At 40.5% G+C, this 18,794-nt stretch overlaps 1 protein-coding gene across 1 annotated transcript; it reads left to right on the top strand.

The window, feature by feature from the left end:
• chrna9 (cholinergic receptor nicotinic alpha 9 subunit) lies at nucleotides 1–12,041 on the top strand. The gene is made up of 5 exons (XM_008111624.3): nucleotides 1–452; nucleotides 4,315–4,460; nucleotides 7,140–7,294; nucleotides 9,156–9,688; nucleotides 11,206–12,041. The coding sequence occupies exons 1-5, from the start codon at nucleotides 386–388 to the stop codon at nucleotides 11,772–11,774; spliced, it is 1,470 nt and encodes a 489-aa protein (XP_008109831.2). The 5' UTR covers nucleotides 1–385; the 3' UTR covers nucleotides 11,775–12,041.
• The last annotated feature ends 6,753 nt before the right edge of the window (nucleotides 12,042–18,794 follow it).

Raw genomic sequence — 18,794 nt, 5'->3', positions numbered from 1 at the left:
TCACTTGCAAGGGAGTATTATTGGAATGCATTCTAGCTTGATAGTTCTATTTCCAGAGGGAGGAAACCTGAGCATGGAGGGCTTGAATGAAGCTGAGAAGAATGGTTTCCTTATTACATCCCTTCACCTTTTTACTTGGCAAAGAAGTCTCAGGTTACCAGACTTGCAAAGGCTCATAAAGATGGAGAAAAGGGGTGGGTGACAACAGTTGGCACTCCAGAAGACAAGGCAGACTGGCTAAAGCTGGGATAAGAACGAGTACATATAGCAGTTTCTTCTCTTTGCTGTTTTTATTCATTGTGGGTTGGCAAGACGATGATTATTTTCCTCCACAGAGCAGTTTAAACTTGTTCCCACAATACCCAGGAAAACACATCTTGCTACAATGAACACCAGCTTAGCCTTCTATATCTTCTGTCTCACCTGCATTTTCACAATCGGAATACTTCATGGTAAGAGGCTTTCTTTCTCTATAGCAGGATGTATGAAAGTGGATTTCTGGGGAAGATATGTATGGCTGTGGAATCTCAGTGAAGGATCTGTTGCAATCTAGGGTTGGAACATAATTTAGCAGAACACGGGAAAGTCGATTTTGAAGGATGACCACTCCCAGAATCCCCCAGCCCAGGATTTTGGGGTGGTAGTGTGACAAAACTTATTAATTTGTTTAAATGAAGCAATATTGACATTTGGGGATGCATAAAGAGTTCTCGGGGGCCCTGGTGGCACAGTGTGTTAAAGTGCTGAGCTGCTGAACTTGCGGACCAAAAGGTCCCAGGTTCAAATCCCGGGAGCGGAATGAGCTCCCGCTGTTAGCCCCAGCTCCTGCCAACCTAGCAGTTCAAAAACATGCAAATGTGAGTAGATCAATAGGTACCGCTCCGGCAGGAAGGTAACGTCACTCCATGCAGTCATGCTGGCCACATGACCTTGGAGGTGTCTATGGACAACGCTGGCTCTTCGGCTTAGAAATGGAGATGAGCACCAACCCCAAGTTGGTCACGACTGGACATAACATCAGGGGAAAACCTTTACCTTTACCTAAAGAGATTTCAGGATCAGTTGCCTAGGGTCCTAAGAGAGAAAAGGTTTTGAAATTGGTTAAAATATGTAATGCAGCCATGCCAAAAAATTACTTCTTAATGCACCTTACCTATTTTTCTTTTTTGAAGACTTTTATTATTGAAAATGTTTTAATCAGTTCATATAGGTAAAGGCGAAGGTTTTCCCCTGACATGTAGTCTAGTCGTGTCCAACTCTGGGGGTTGGTGCTCATCTCCATTTCTAAGCTGAAGAGCCGGCGTTGTCCATAGACACCTCCAAGGTCATGTGGCCGGCATGACTGCATGGAGCACTGTTACTTTCCTGCTAGAGCGGTAGTTATTGATCTAATCGTATTTGCATGTTTTTGAATTGTTAGGTTGGCAACAGCTGGGGATAACACCGGGAGCTCACTCTGCTCCCTGGATTTGAACCTCCAACCTTGTCAGTCAGAAAGTTCAACAGCTCAGCTGTTTAATCCGTTGCGCCACCGGGGGCTTACATAGTCATATGTTAATTACAAAATGTTATCTCCACTTACACGTGCATCTTATTTACCAGTAGGTGTTGTAAACTTCAAAGACTTGCCATTCTCCTGTGGAATTTTAAGGCAAAATATTGCTGATGAAAGGTCAGTGGTTTGAATCTGGGGAGCAGAGTGAGCTCCTGTTGTTAGCCCCAGCTTCTGCCAACCTAGCACTTCTAAAACATGCAAATGTGAATAGATCAATAGGTACTGCTCCAGCGGGAAGGTAATGGTGCTTCATGCACTCATGCCGGCCACATGACCTTGGAGGTGTCTAGGGACAACACTGGCTCTTCGGCTTAGAAATTAAGATGAGCACCAACCCCCAGTTGAACACAACTAGACTTAATGTCAGGGAAAAACCTTTACCTTTCTACCTGAATTAGAATTATTACAGTCTGATGGTATTGAATTGATTACAATTAAGGACAATGATGCCCACATATTCATTAAATTAACAATCCTCACATGCTTGTGTTAACATTACAGCTTTTATGACTAGCTAGTTTGATTATTCTATGTGCCATTTAAACTTTAATTGAATTTCACCAATCTGCCATTCAATGTTTGCTTTTATTTTATTTATGAGAACTGTATTGTATTGGACCTTCCTAGTCGACGCCAGCCCAATGGTCAACGTTTGACCCACACTGTGAACTCTAGTTGGCTGTTGTAAACTAATGTCGATGCTTGTTTGGATTTTTATATAATTTTTATATAATTTTGTTTGACTACACGTAGTTTAATTGATTGATGTTAGGTTTAATTTATTGATGTTAGATTTTAAAATGATGTGAGGTTTTAATCTTATTTTTATATGTGGGGTTTCTCTGGGATTTTTATGTCAATATTTGTTTGTTTATGGAGGCATTGAATGTTTGCCATTTTATGTTGGAATCCGCCCTGAGTCCCCTCGGGGAGATAGGGCGGAATACAAATAAAGTTTTATTATTATATTATTATTATTATATTTATATTTTTTCTACTTGGATTTCTGTTTCCATTTTTTTCGTATTAAGGATTTCCCTTAATGTGTCTGATTAAACTAATTTTAGTCAAAAAACAGTTATGCTCCTGACTCCACAAATAGCTAATGCTCCCATTACTCAAGAGACACCAGTGGCCCTCCCTCCAATGACATTGCAGGTTATGGAGAGAGCCATGAACATGTACAAGAGCCCTGCCAATGTCCTCCACAAATACCATACTGCCCACCACCCAATTGAAAGCTTTCGGAAGGGGACAATTTTATCATAGATGTTTTGTTTTTCCTCCACCACAGACATCCCAGTGTTTCTTACTCCCTCCATTGGTGTGGAATTTGCATGACCCCACCCACTGCCTCTCCCATAACTTGTACCTATTTTTTTCTTTGGCACACAGCAAACATAGGAATTGATCAGCAACTGAACATACTAGAGAGGTTTGGGGAGAATTCACCATGATTTATAGGAGTTGTAGGTACTGGGATGTATAGTTCACCTGCAATCTAAGAGCACTCTGATCTCCACCAATGATGGACCTGCAACTAACTTGGAATGCAGAACCCCCAAGACCAACAAAAATACTGCCGGTCTTTAGAGGGATTTATAGGAGTTGTGGGGTCCCTGGTGGCATAGCGCGTTAAAGCGTTGAGCTGCTGAACTTGCAAAGATTCAAATCCCAGGTTCAAATCCCGGGAGCAGAATGAGTGCCCGCTGTTAGCCCCAGCTCCTGCCAACCTAGCAGTTCGAAAACATGCAAATGTGAGTAGGTCAATAGGTACCGCTCTGGCGGGAAGGTAACGGCGCTCCATGCAGTCATGCTGGCCACATGACCTTGGAGGTGTCTACGGACAACACCGGCTCTTCGGCTTAGAAATGGAGATAAGCATCAACCCCCAGAGTCGGTCACAACTGGACTTAACGTCAGGGGAAACCTTTACCTTTACCTATAGGAGTTGTAGTTCACCTACATCCAGAGCGCACTATGAACCCAAACAATGATGGATCTGGGCCAAATTTGGAATGCATACCTGATATGCCCAAATTTGAATACATGTGGGTTTTGAGGGAAATTGGCCTGGACATTATGGAGGTGTGGATATTGGGATGTATAGTTCACCTGCAATCAAAGATGGAATTGGACCAAACTCTGCACTCTCCCCCATGATCAGCAAAAAATACTGGAGGTCTTTGTGGAAAAATCACCTTGGATTGGGGGAGTTATAGTTCATCTACATACAGAGAGCACTGTGAACCCAAACACCGATGGATCTGGACTAAACTTGGCGCAAATACATGATATGCCAAAATTTGATTACTGGAGGGATTTGGGGGGAACTGACCTTCCTTTCTGGGAGTTGCAGTTCACCCACAACCAGGGAAACTGTGACCTCCACCAATGATGGACCTGGAACAAACTTGGCAAACAGAACCCCCATGACTAACTCAACCTACTGGAGGGGTTTGAGAGGACTGACTCACCATAGTGGGAGCTGTAGTTTACCCTACAGACAGAAAACACAGAACCCCACCGCTGATCCATCTAGAGCAAACTTGCCCAACTTTAAGAACTAATGGAGTTTCTCGGGGTTAACCTGGCATAATGTCAGGTGTAGTTAAGCTACAACCTTATGCATTTTGTACAATTTAAAAAATTACTTTTTCGAATAACCCGGGCAATGCCAGGTACCCAAGTTAATAGTTAAATAAAGAAACACTCCTCACTTTTGAAATACATACACTGAATAGATTTGTTTTGAATAGGTGCCGATGCAGCACAAGGGAAGTATGCCCAACAGCTTTTTAATGAACTTTTCCAAGACTATTCAAATGCTCTCAGACCAGTGGAAGATACAGATTCAGTACTGAATGTCACTCTTCAGATCACACTTTCCCAAATAAAAGATATGGTAAGTATAACAATCAGGGTGTTACCAGTAAGATTGTTGTGGTTGCGGTTGTTTTGTTGTTGTTGTGTACCTTCAAACCATTTCTGATCTTAGCGACACTAAGGCAACCCTAGCACTGGTGGAAGGGGTCTTAGTACTATAAAGTGTCTGACTGAATGTACAAAAATGGAATGTCAGCATATAACATATGCATAGAATTATAGAATAGTAGAGTTGGAAAAGACCTCATGGGCCATCCAGTCCAACCCCCTGCCAAGAAGCAGGAAATCACATTCAAAGCACCCCCGACAGATGGCCATCCAGCCTCTGCTTAAATGCCTCCAAAGAAGGAGCCTCCACCACAGTCCAGCATCTGCAAGTGTATGCTTGATTTTGAGTTCAGATTCCAAGGAACTAAATTAGCTTTAATTTCACACTTAGGGCCCTTCCACACAGCCATAGAACCCAGAATATCAAGGCAGATAATCCACAATATCTGCTTTGAACTGGAATATTCGAGTCCACACTGCCAGAGAATCCAGTTCAATGTGGATTTTATACAGCTGTGTAGAAGGGTCCCTAGTGTATATGTCATGCACGCTAATAAAGTAATGGTCACACAGTCAGTACTTTCCATTTCTAGAAGTGGGAAGGGGTTAACCATTATTGTTGTGCATTTGTTCCTAAAATTCTGGATACATTTTTATGGATTTGGTGCAATGAGCTAAAATCCATGAAAATTCACATTGTAAAAAATTAAGTAGATTAATTAATTTGCTGTTTGTGTTGTCACTGTATAAAGACAAGAACTTACTCAAAACAAGATCACAGTTGACCAAAAAGCCTTAATCACTTAATTAAAACAATATATACCTAATATGTTACGTGATGCAGTGGTTTGAGTAGTAGGCTATGACTCTGGAGACAAGGGTTCAAATCCCCACTCAGGATGGATCAATGCTGCCCTATCTCCTAGGATCTGATCCAAGATTATCTGGTTTGAAGCGAATTATATGTCAGATCATCTGGGATAAGCAGTTACTGGGATCAGATCCTGGGATATAGGACAGTGTGGATCCTGCCACAGCCATGGAAACCCAGTAGGAAACGCTCTCTGTCTCAGAGGAAGGCAAAGGCAAACATTTCCGGACAATTTTTTCCAACAAAATCCATGATAGGTTTGGCTTAGAGGAGCCATCGGTCAGAAATGACTTGAACACATGCAACAGTCAAGACCCATATTGATAACATAATAGCCTAATGTAGTATCTTTTAAAAATTATTTTATAGTTTTTATTAAAGTTTTTCAGTCTGTACATATAGGTAAAAATTGGAAAAGGCTTTGGGATAATGGTAATGGGTATTGAGGGATAGTGAGGGCAAAATAAAGGGAGTCCTACTGTAAGGGGGTGATACTAGAAATTTCAGGGATACTAGGAATGGAAAAAGAAAAGGAAGGGGGAGAAAAAGGGAGGGAGAAAAGGGAAGGAAAAGAAGGGGGGTTGGTGTCTTCCAATCTTCCTTTTCATGTTTGGTCTTTTTAAAGTTCTTCTTTGGTATGTTTTTCCTTTTCTTTGTTTTTAATGGGAGTATCTTTCATGAGTTTGCCTAATATATTCAAATTATTATCATTCTCTCTGAGTTCATATAGTCTTTAAATCGTTGCCAATCCGCTGGGTTTCACTGTTCCTTTTGATATCAATTGGACTAGTTTATCCATGTCCATAATTTCCATGACTTTAATTAACCAATGCTGTTTCGTGGGTAGTTCTTTAATTTTCCAGTTCCTCACATATACAATTTTTGCTGCTGTTGCCAAATAATTAAAGAGAATTTCTCTGTGTTGGTCCAAGTCCATATCACTGTCTGTGATTCCAAGTAGAAAGTATTCTGACTTCAGTTGGATTTTAATTTTAAGAATCTTTTGGGATGCTTCCTGAATCTGTTTCCAATAATCTTTAGCTTTGTCACGTGTCCACCAGATGTAGTAGAATGTGCCTTCCTGCATTCCACATTTCTAACACTTATTTTGCATATTTTTGTAAAAAAAATCCTAATTTATGTGGGATAATGTACCATCTAAAGAACATTTTATACCAATTCTCCTTAAGATCTATTGCGTAGGTGAAATTCAAGTTCCGATTCCACCAATGTGGTATCTTTAACATACTTCATTAACCACATTACATTGTTTCATTACCACAAAATAATACAGCAAGTAAAGAATGGTCAACACTCACTCACAAGACATTAAAGAGTTAATAACTGTGGCAGGTTTTCTATGAACCAACACTGAATATTGCACCAGAATAAAAAAAATCAGTTTTCTTTTAAAAAATGTTTTATTAAATATATTAAATACATGAACACATACAAAACTAATAATATAGAGAAATCTAACAACACAACAAAACACACACAAAAAAACTATCCACAGCAGTTACTTTTCAATCTTGTATTGATCCCAGACACATTAATGAAAAAAGCCATATTTGAATGGAAATACACATACTTTCCACGTAAAAGTTCCCAGGTTTGTTTCCCAAAATCTCTCAGTAAATCTGGAAAAGGTTCTGCTTGACACACTGGAAAAGTCATTGTTGGCACGTGGCTGTAGCTAATGCTAAGCTCGATGCACAACTGGTTCAAGTTGGTAGAATCCTCTGCTTGAGTTTATACTGTCCTTCTATCATGCCTCAGGATGAGAGAAACCAAATTTTGGCAGCTTACCTGTGGATTCGACAAAGTTGGTATGATGCCTTTCTGAAATGGGACAAAGACCAATATGATGGGTTGGACTCTATTCGGATCCCCAGCAATCTTGTATGGAGACCAGACATTGTCCTGTATAACAAGTAAGTATGATAGGAAGAGGTGACAGATGTTCAGGCCAGAAATCCAAACTTGGAAAAATTGGCTATAGATTCTAGAATAACTCAGCTAGATTTTTCCAAGCTCTTCAAAAATTTGAATGGCACAGATGGGGCCACCTCAAATAATGCCCCCCCCCGTCTCTAGAGCGACTTGAGAAAATGCAAGTCGCTTTTGGTGTGAGAGAATTGGTCGTCTGCAAGGACGTTATCCAGGGGACATCTGAATGTTTTACCATCCTGTGAGAGGCTTCTCTCATGTCCCTGCATGGGAAGCTGAAGCTGACAGATGGGAGGTCACCCCACCCCCAAATTCGAATTGCCAATCTTTTGGTCAGCAGTCCTGCTGGCACAAAGGTTTAACCCATTGCGCCACCGAGGGCTCCAATAATGTTTATGATCTTTGGAGAGAAGGGAATGCCACAAGAAGTAACTAATGATAACTACATCCTGAAGATTTTGCCCAGCCATCTTCAGTCTACATTACAATAGGAAAGTAAAAAATGCGCTGTTCCTTCTGTTAAAAAAATCAAACTGTCAGCAGAGAATTTTCCTGGAGCCTTAACGTTTAAACAAGATGGGTTTAGCATGTACTGGTGAAATCATAGATGAGGTGAGATGTGAACTAAGCACAAATCAGGCTAAATCATCTTTGATTTCTTATGTGCTGTTTACAGACTCACATGAAGCTCTTCTTTATTCAATGTTTGTTTGTGAATGTAATATTTTATGGGGCAATTGGTCCCATAAATGTTGTCCAGGGAGGATTGTATTACCTTATATGAGAACTGGTTGTCCTCTAGATTTGTTATACTCTAACCTTCACCAACCCTGACCACTGGAGTTGTTGGGAGTGTAAAACATTGGGAAGAACACAAGCCCTGTATTTCCATCTTGCATAAAAACATTCCAGTTTTAATAATGAACTCTTGTCAACATGGAAGAGGGTGTAGGTCAATGGTTCTCAACTTTCCTAATGCCGCAACCCCTTAATACAGGTCCTCATGTTGTGGTGACCCCCAACCATAAAATTAATTTTGTTGCTACTTCCTAACTGTAACTTTGCTACTGTTATGAATCATAATGCAATTTTCTGATATTCAGGATGTATTTACATTCACTGGACCAAATTTGGCACAAATACACGATACAGATTGGGGAGGGTGATTTTGTCATTTGGGAGTTGTAGTTGCTGGGATTTATAGTTCACCTACAATCAAAGAGCATTCTGAACTCTACCAACGATGGAACTGAACCAAACTTGGCACACAGAACTCCCATGTCCAACAGAAAATACTGGAAGGGTTTGGTGGGCATTGACCTTTTGGGTTTGTAGTTCACCTACATCCAGAGAGCACTGTGGACTCAGACAATGATGGATCTGGGCCAAACTTGGCACGAATACTCAATATGCCCAAATGTGAACACTGGTGGGGTTTGGGGAAAATAGACTTTGACATTTGGGAGTTGCTGGGATTTATAGTTCACCTACAATCAAAGAGCCGCTCGAAGCCCACCAATGATAGAATTGGGCCAAACAGCTGAAGAGATCTTCAGTGTTCTCTGCCAAAGGAGTTCCTAAGACCGTCAAAAATATGTGTTTTCTGATTGTCTTTGGCGACCCCTTTGTCAATCCCTCGTAACCCCTCTAGGGGTCCCGACCCCCAGGTTGAGAAATGCTTGTGTAGGTGATTCATTCATAATGCGAATTGACATTCTGGCCAATGATGATTTTACATTTACATTATAATAAAAGCTGCTTTAAGGGTTTATGTATCACCCATTGATTACCTTGTTCCGCTTCCTCATTTTCTCAGGGTTGTTTTGTCTCTTGTTCTTTTCTAAGGGCTGATGATGACTTCTCTGAGCCAGTGAATACAAACATCGTTTTGAGATATGATGGAAAAATTACTTGGGACGCACCCGTTATAACCAAAAGTTCATGTGTAGTGGATGTCTCTTACTTCCCTTTCGATAGCCAACAGTGCAATCTTACCTTTGGTTCTTGGACTTACAATGGCAATCAGGTAGATATATTCAATTCTTTAGACAGCGGTGACCTCTCCGACTTTATAGAAGATGTGGAATGGGAGATTCATGGCATGCCAGCTGTCAGGAATGTGATAACCTATGGCTGCTGCTCAGAGCCTTATCCAGATGTTACATTCACCCTGATTTTGAAAAGGAAGTCATCTTTCTACATTTTCAACCTGTTGCTCCCTTGCCTGCTGATCTCTTTTCTGGCTCCATTGGGATTCTACCTTCCAGCGGACTCTGGAGAAAAAGTATCTCTCGGAGTCACTGTTCTGCTGGCCCTCACCGTGTTTCAGCTTATGGTTGCCGAAAGCATGCCTCCTTCTGAAAATGTACCTTTGATCGGTAGGTCATCACACACTACCGCGATGTTTTATAGACAGTGATAATATAATTTTAAAAAAAATAGTTTTTATTGAAAATTTTCATTATACAATAAAAGAGGTGGGTATGTGGATTAGGTAATATGGGGGAGTGGGTGTGTTTCGGGGGGGGGGGATATGAAGGATAGGAAGGAGTGTCTGGGTGGGGAAAGAAGGAATGGGGAAAAAAAGGGGAGAAAAAGAAAAAAACCCAAGATGATGTGCTTCCATTCTTCTTTGTAGTGGTGTGTGCATATAGAGAACACAGAAAAAAAAGAAAAAGTTCTACAATGTCCTTCCTTATCAGTGGTGGTGTTTTTGTCATCTCTTCTAATCCATCTATATTAGCATCTTTATTTTATTCACTTTCAACCATTACCTGAAAAGGGTCCAGTCTGTCTTTTTACCTTGCAATTTGGAAACCAAGGAGGTCAGTTTATCCATTTTCATGATATCTACCATTTTCTCTATCCATTTCTCTATTTCATCAATCTTCTTTTGATGGTATTGCTTTTTGTCTCCATACTCTTGCAAACACAATTCTTGCCGCCGTTGTTATATAAGTAAATATTTTGTCTTTATTTTCTTCCCATTCCACATTAGTCATCCCCAATAGGAAGAATTCCTGTTTCAGTGGAATCTTTACTTTGAGGATTTTTTGGCATGATTCTTGAATCCCTTTTCAGACAATTTTGGCTTGTTTACAGGACCACCACATGTGGTGGAAGGATCCTTCACATTTCCCATGCTTCCAGCACTTGTTATTGAGGTCTTTTGAGTATTTTGCGACCTTTTGGAGGGTCATGTACCATTGGTGCATCGTTTTTAGCCATTTTTCAAATCATACGAGTAGATTTATTTTAGCTTTTTATTCCAGATTATTTCCCATTCATCCAACATTATAGTTCTTCCTATGTTTCTGGCCCATTTGATCATACATTCCTTTGATCATACAGTCCAAAACATAATTTTTCCAAGCTGTCATTATCAGCTCTATGGGCTCTATAACCTTTTTATTCAATTATGATTATGAATGCATATCCTAAAGGTATGCACTTGTGACTGTTTCATATTCACAATTTTCACATAGCCATTTAGGAGATACATAGGGACCATGAAGGTTCCCTACTCCCTACTTACTAGGTAGCAATTGTGGTCTGTTCTCCTGTAGCAAGTGATATTTGGTACAAGTGGTAATTGCAACAGGGTCCTTCTTTTACCTATCTCACTGGAAATTGTTCATTACAAGGGATGGGAATGTCAATTAGCTGCTTCCCAATTAACGGGGAACAGATCCCTGTCAACTGAAGTGGCTGCTACCCAATAAATACAGATTGAGGGGATCAGAATGGAATTTACTTTGTATCACTGGAAGTATTTATGCATTCCTCACTCTAACTCAATGGGAGTCTGGTGGCCACCCTGTTTTTGTTTATATCTATTGTGATGTGATTTTTCATGCACAGGTTAATACTGCTTCTGTTTGAATCAACATTGCAGGTAAATACTACATCGCCACTATGACAATGATCACAGCCTCCACAGCACTGACAATCATCATCATGAATATTCATTACTGCGGATCAGGAGCCAAACCTGTCCCACACTGGGCGAGGGTCGTGATTTTAGACTACATGTCCAAGATCTTTTTTGTTTATGATGTTGGTGAAAATTGCACAAGTTCACAGCATGCAAAAGGACAAGACCTAATCTTGAAAAAACCCAATACGTCCCCCAAAGAGCCAGTACAATACGAAAGGAAAAGTCAACCATTGGCTAATATCAGGAACCATGACAGCACCCTGAAAAAGAAGTTCCCAGAAGACGTAAGCAACGGCTATGACGTCCAAGGGGAAAATAGTCGGGATATTGTGAGCTGCTGCTCCTGTTACCGGATACTGATTAAGAATATTGAATATATTGCGAACTGTGTGAGACGCCAGAAAGCCAACCATGCAAAAGGGGTAGAGTGGAAAAAGGTAGCCAAAGTGATGGACCGTTTCTTCATGTGGATTTTTTTTATTATGGTGTTTTTCATGAGCATTTTGGTTATGGGCAAAGCTCTTTAATGGGCAATATATATTTGGGCTCTAGCTGGACCACCAGAAGTTTTACTGCAAACTTTAGCAAAAGTTTGGAAAAATTACTTTTTGGGAAAGATTACAGAATCCCTAATCAATTTAGCCAGTGTGGCCAGAGTATTCCTGGACCTATATGTTCAAAAAATAGAATTTATTTATTTTTCTCTTTGGAATTATAACGGTATTTCTTTTTTAAAAAACTGATCTTTGAAATGTGTATTTCAATTCTTCTCAATAAATTATGCTTTTGTTAGGCATTTTTGATTTTTGTTTTCAAATCCTCTCACATGTTAAGATGTCTCATTTGAGGACACTCAAGGCTCAATCTGTACAAAGAGCCCGACATTTGAAGGTAGGGTTAGTTCTGTCAGAATGAGACAACTCCCTCCAGCAGCTAATTTTGGATGGAACAAAAGGCAGATAATTGTTTCTTATGTGTTGTCAAAGGCTTTCATAGCTGGAATCACTGGGTTGCTGTGTGTTTTCTGGGCTGTATGGCTATGTTCCAGAAGCATTCTCTCCTGACGTTTCACCCACATCTGTGGCCCACATCCTCAGAGGTTTGAGGTCTGTTGGAAACTAGGCAAGTGGGGTTTATATATCTGTGGAAAGTCCAGGGTGGGAGAAAGAACGCTTGTCTGTTTGAGGCAAGTGTGAATTGGCCACCTTGATTAGCATTGAATTGCCTTGCAGCTTCAACACCTGGCTGCTTTCTGCCTGGGGGAATCCTTTGTTGGGATGTCTTAGCTGGCCCTGATTGTTTCATGTCTGGATTTCCTGTTTTCTGAGTGTTATTCTTTATTTGGTGTCCTGATTTTAGAGTTTTTAAAATACTGATAGCCAGATTTTAGGAGCCCCTGGTGGCGCAGTGGATTAAACCGCTGAGCTGCTGAACTTATTGACTGAAAGGTTGGCAGTTCGAATCCAGGGAGTGGGGTGAGCTCATGCTGTTATCCCCAGCTTCTGACAACCTAGAAATTCAAAAACATGCAAATGTGAGTAGATCAATAGGTACCGCTCCAGTGGGAAGGTAACAGCACTCCATGTAGTCATGCTGGCCACATGGCCTTGGTGGTGTCTACAGACAATGCCAGCTCTTTGAACTGCCAAACTTTCGGTCATAGACCTGTGCTGGTCTATGACTGAAATAAATGATTTGATTTGATTTGAATGTCGGCTCTTCGGCATAGAAATGGAGATGAGCGCCAACCCCTAGATTCAGATAAGACTAGACTTAACGTCAGGGGAAACCTTTATCTTTACCAGCCAGATTTTGTTCATTTTCCTGGATTCCTCCTTTATGTTGAAATTGTCCATGTGCTTGTGGATTTCAGTGGCTTCTCTATGTAGTCTAAGAATTTCAATAACCACGTTGAGTGAAGGACATCTGTGCAGCTGCCAGTTGAAGATTTTGGACGATGGCATTTCCGGCCCCCTTCCACCGATGAGGGAGGCTGCACCAATGAATTATGATAAGGGCCCTGTTTGTCATATTGTCGCAGCCTCACTCACTGATGGAAGAGGGTTGGAAATGTCACCCTCCATCTCCCCAATTAGCAGCTGACCAGAACTCCTTAGCTCAGAGCAGCTCTTGGCTGTTGAGATTATTTTAGAGTTGTGGCAATAATGCTATGGTCATAACTACATAGTATCACTGAATATGGAACAGTTACAGATTTGTAACTCTAAGTTACAATAATATAACTGCAATATAGAATCCCAACCATTAGTTTAAGGGCCTCATCCCATAAGTGAAGGGAAAGCTGGGGAAAGCAGAGGGAACCGTCTTACTCTGTTCCTTCCCATCGAGGTCCATCTTCTGGAATGATCAGCCATCCCATGCCATTTCCTTGTCGAGGTCTATCTTTCCCCTACTTTCTAGTGCTACCCAACTCCTTAAAAAGCAGAAACAGAGTCCCAGTGGAAATGCCCAAAAAGACATAGCCACCCTGTCTAATACAGGATCTCTGAAGTGGTTAGGACGCTTTAAACGTAATTTCCAGAGGGCACTGTACCTAAAAGCAGATATGCCAAGACACCTAAGAATCACTTTCACTAGGGCAAGATTCGAACAAATAGAGTCCATGGAGAGACACGGCAGATTCAATCATATCCCGTATGAAGAAAGATTATGTATTTGTGGCAGCCCTGAAGTTGAAAATTTGAACCACATTTTGCACAACTGTAACCTATATAAAAAAGAAAGGAAACAATACTTATGGCCTTTTATTGGTAATAAAACAAGCTGGGTTATTGAGGCCAAAAATTCATTTTTGTTGGCCGGTTATAACCCCATTCTGACAACAAAAGTGGCCCTGTATTTGTTTAAAGCTGCTAAAAGGAGATCAGAGTACATAGATGAGATTGGGGTGCAGTGCAGGGGAGATGAGGATAGTTGATGCATAGATCTTTAGCTAAACTAGATTGGCACCAAGCAGGCAGACACCTGTATATCTGTATTTTATTTTAAGTGAACCAGATGTATGTTGTGTGTTGTTTTTGTATTGTCTGTCTTTGATAAGGCCAACTGGCTAATCAATAAATTGTTGTTGTTGCCTTTATGTCATGCAATGGCCTCTACGGGACTCTGTTTCTGAAGCCTGTGGAAACGGAGCCCAGTGTGTGTGGGATAAGGTCCTAAGACAATGGTTCTCAACCTTCCTAATGCCGTGACTCCTTAATACAGTTCCTCATGTTGTGGTGACCCCCAACCATAACATTATTTTCGTTGCTACTTCCTAACTGTACTTTTGCTACTGTTATGAATTGTAATGTAAATATCTGATATGCAGGATGTATTTTCATTCACTGGTCCAAATTTGGCACAAATGCCTGATGCGTTCAAATTTGAACACTGGTGGGGTTGAGGGAAATCGAGTTTGTCATTTGCAAGTTGTAGTTGCTGGGATTTATAGTTCGAGCATTCTGAACTCCACCAACAATGGAATTGAACCAAACTTGGCACACAGAACTCCCCATGACCAACAGAAAATACTGGAAGGGTTAGGTGGGCATGGACCTTGAGTTTTGAAGTTCATCTACATCCAGAGACAGGGCCATAGCCAGAAAATTTGTGGGTAGGGGAGTTGAAACTTTTTTTTGGTGAATCATGAAGAGTAGTTCTATAACGCAAAATATTTTAGAAATCAGGCTCCATCGATTAACTTCAGTGGACATTCATGGGGATTTGGTTAATCAGTTAAAATTCATGAGTAAACCCGTTTTTTTAACCTTAAAATTTTCAGGGGGGGGGGGCAAGTGAACCCCTAACCCCCCCCCCCCTTTGGCTACAGCCCTGTCCAGAGAACACCATGGACTCAAAACAATAATGGATCTGGACCAAACTTGGCACAAATACTATATGCCCAAATGTGAACAATCAAAGGGTTCCTTGAACCCTACCAATGATAGAATTGGGCAAATTGGGCTTTTAGTGGGAGGATAGGCCGTCTGTTTCCAAAAAGGAAGAGAAGGACAGATGGTGAGATCTTCAGCCTTCTCTGCCAAAGGGGTTCCTAAGACCATCAGAAATATGTGTTTTGTGATGGTCTTTGGCAACCCCTCTGACACCCACTCATGAACCCCCCAGGGGTCCCGATCCCCAGGTTGAGAAACGCTGTCCTAAGATTATAAATCCAGGCTCCTCCATTGGATGTACAGTGGCTAAGCTGATTTTAACTTCTAAGCGTTATGGTTTAAACAGTATATTTTCCAAGTTCTGGGAATCGGAAAGCATTAAATTGTGCCAAGTGAATTACCAGCGCTTGTTTTGGAAATCCTGATACAGGATCCAGACAAAGGCAGGGTGGCACCGAAAAGAGATCCCAGTCAAAAGGTCATGGAACGAAACTCATTTTCATAATTGCTGCAGTTAATGGGTTGCACTCTGGTGAGACCGCAATTTAAGACACTGGAATAGCGATACCTTTGTCATTGTCCTTTTCCCCCTTGCCCCACAAAATTTATGGGAGGAAGATGATCTAGAATCCTAGATGATCATATAAATGATACATAGAATTCTTAATGGCTGGTTGTGCCTTTTGTGTAGGCTAATTAAAGATGTAACCGCATCAGGACTGTCATGCATAATGCAAGGTTCAAAGGCTAGGATTAATGTTAAGACGGCACACAGCTGAGGGCCATACTGAGTGCAAATTCATCAGTTACAAAGTGGCTGAGGAAAAGGTCCACTTCTCATACCAGCAAAGGAACACAGCAATATGAGTGGCATGTGCTACAAGCAGTGGGAGTGGAAAGAAAATATTATGATTCTCTTGAAGCCAGCCCCTCTAAATTACACCTTTATATTCTACAAGCTGTGCCCGGCCACACGTTGCTGTGGTGAAGTATGGTGGTATGGGAAATAAAGTATTGAGGAATTGGTGGTAGTTAAGGTAAAGGGTAAAGGTGTGGAGTCCAGATAATCCAGTGCAAAGCAGATAATATAAGATTATAAATGGGTTATATAGCTGGGTGGAAGGGCCTTGAGTCTACACTGCCATCTAATCCAGTTAAAATCTGATAATTTGTATTTTATAGGCAGTGTGGAAGAGGCCTAAGCGAGGCCTAACTCTGCCTGTCCCCTGGGTGAGTGGGTTGCTAGGAGACCAAGTGGGCGGAGCTTAGCCTTCTAACTGGCAGCAATTGGATAAAAACAATTATTCCTCTCCGTCTAATTAGGACTTTATTTTTCTTTTCTTTTTGTTGTATCAACCTAGAGGCGTGGATGATGGGTTGTGTTGTCAATTTTCGAGGTTGTGGGGTGTTTAGTTTTGTTGTTTTGGCGGTCGCCAGGATTCCATCACTCTTTTATATATATAGATATGCTGATGTGAAAGATTGACCATCCATTACTTCTGTACATCACTTGAATAGATCCGTACTTCCTCACTTTCACATAGATGTCTACACTTGTACACAGAAAAAAGTATACACTGTAAATATTGTTGTCGCATATTTTCAAGTTATTTCCAGTGTAAACCATCTGTAATGCAAATCTATCATAAGGCTTTCTATCATATGGTTATTTATTTTTTGCATTTGACCTCACATGTACATCCAACACCATGATCAGTTCAAGGGGGTCAATGCCCACCCCTTGAAAAAGAAAGTGGTTTGTTGGAATGTATTCATCTGTAGCCTTTACACTAGTCCTGTGAGATCAAAAAGATTATACAATCCCTTATATGGTAAACCTATTTGGACAAGGGGTTGGAGGCTGAGAATGAGCGAGCAGAGGTTTCTTGCATCTGAGAGCCCTTCCAGACAGGCCCTACATCCCAGAATCTGATCCCAGGTTCTCTTCTTTAAACTGGATTATATGAGTCCACACTGCCAGATAATCTGGGATAAACAGAAAACCTGGGATTAGATCCTGGGATATAGGGCCTGTCTGGAAGGGCCCTGCGCTCACTTTCTTAATTATTCTACTGCAGAAACTCTCAAAGAAAATCTAGCAAATAACAACTCATACACAAACACACACCTACCACTTTCCAGCTTCCATACTTCAAAAGAAACTAATCCATTTAGAATCCTAGATCAATAAGATTTTAGAGATTATGAATATAGACAGGCTTAGAAATTTGTTATCAAATACTCAAGGTAGACCAAAAAACAAAAAAAATCAAAATACTAATCTGAAGACATAATAGTTATGGGACGAATGCAAAACAACAGTTCTGGATAGAGAAATAAAGAAGGAGAGGCGATGCCGGAGACAGATAAGATAGAAGAAGCGTGATTATTGATAGAACTCTATGTAAAACACCATACAATAGATGGAAGTCTCTTTTTTTTTTAGCATTTTATATTATCTTTTTTTTCCTTCTTTCTCTCCACGCTTTCACAATTTTTCCTTATTCTTATGTAAATTCTTTACAAGGTGAAGGATATCTTGTCTCTACTAGCAACTTAACCTTTGTCTCTTCAGTTTAGTGTGTCTTTATTTTGCAAAATGTCAAATTCAATAAAAATATTTTTAAAAAGAAAAAAAGAAGTGTCTACAGTGTTCCCTCACTACTTTGCGGTTCATTTTTCGCGGATTCGTTGTTTTGCTGTTTTTCAATAAACTCCAAAACACTATTATAAATAATAAAAATTACAATTTACACCCCAAGGAAGGAAGGAAGGAGAAGCCAAAGGGAGAGAAAAGGAGCCCAAGTAGCAACAGGAAGAGAAGGAGGGGATTTATCAACACACAATTGGTTGATAAAGACTTAAAATAGTGTATAACTACTAAAAGAATGAATAAATATTAAAATATAGTGTCCCTACTTTGAGGATTTTCACTTATTGCGGGTGGTCCTGGAATCTAACCCCTGCAATAAGTGAGGGAACACTGTATAAAAGTTTCCTTGTGTAGAGGTGATTTTTTTTTTACTGTCAAGTAAAAAGCTGTTTCGATCTTTTGCACTTTTATGCCACTTTGATTATTTAGAGCAGTTCACAACAATCTAAATAAAACATGAATATAGCTATTCTGTTTCTCCAGCAAAGCAAGGGGTTGGACTGGATGTCTCAGTTGTCTCTTCCAACTCTATTATTCTATGATTCTAGTGATGCCATCATTCAGGCCAAAATTTGGCAGCTATGCAGATTCCTCTTCAGTTTTGCTACAGAATCCACCGGCTCCCATCCCACGATGTACAACTACTTCCACTGGTACTTTGTAGCAAAACTATATTATCCACGTTGTCTTTTTTGAACTGGTTTATATGGGTCTACACTGCCAAATAATCCAAAGCAGAAAATCTTGATTTTATATGACAGTGTAGACTGTTGAGTTGCTTTCAATTTTTGGGGAAAAAAAAATTGGTCCACTGTTCGAGTTGCTGTCCAATGGTAAGCAAAGACAACTTTGAAATATCTGGGGGAACAGAAGCTAATGACTCCTGCAAACGCCGCCCCGTCCAGAGTGGAATCTGTCTTTATATCTTGATATTAAGTTTTTGAGTTATGAACAAACATTCTAAACAGTTTCAGAACTCTCAAAAGCGGTTTCCATGG

This window comes from Anolis carolinensis, chromosome 5 (assembly GCF_035594765.1).
Source record: "Anolis carolinensis isolate JA03-04 chromosome 5, rAnoCar3.1.pri, whole genome shotgun sequence".
In the NCBI taxonomy this organism is placed as follows: Eukaryota; Metazoa; Chordata; class Lepidosauria; order Squamata; family Dactyloidae; genus Anolis; species Anolis carolinensis.
Note: the sequence above shows the minus strand (reverse complement) of the source record. Positions and strands in the feature narration are given on the sequence as shown.

Coding starts and splice junctions, on each gene's coding strand:
- chrna9 (XM_008111624.3), top strand. CDS start 386: ATGAACACCAGCTTAGCCTTCTATATCTTCTGTCTCACCTGCATTTTC. Junction 453..4,314: donor CACAATCGGAATACTTCATG/GTAAGAGGCTTT, acceptor TGTTTTGAATAG/GTGCCGATGCAGCACAAGGG. Junction 7,295..9,155: donor GACATTGTCCTGTATAACAA/GTAAGTATGATA, acceptor TTCTTTTCTAAG/GGCTGATGATGACTTCTCTG.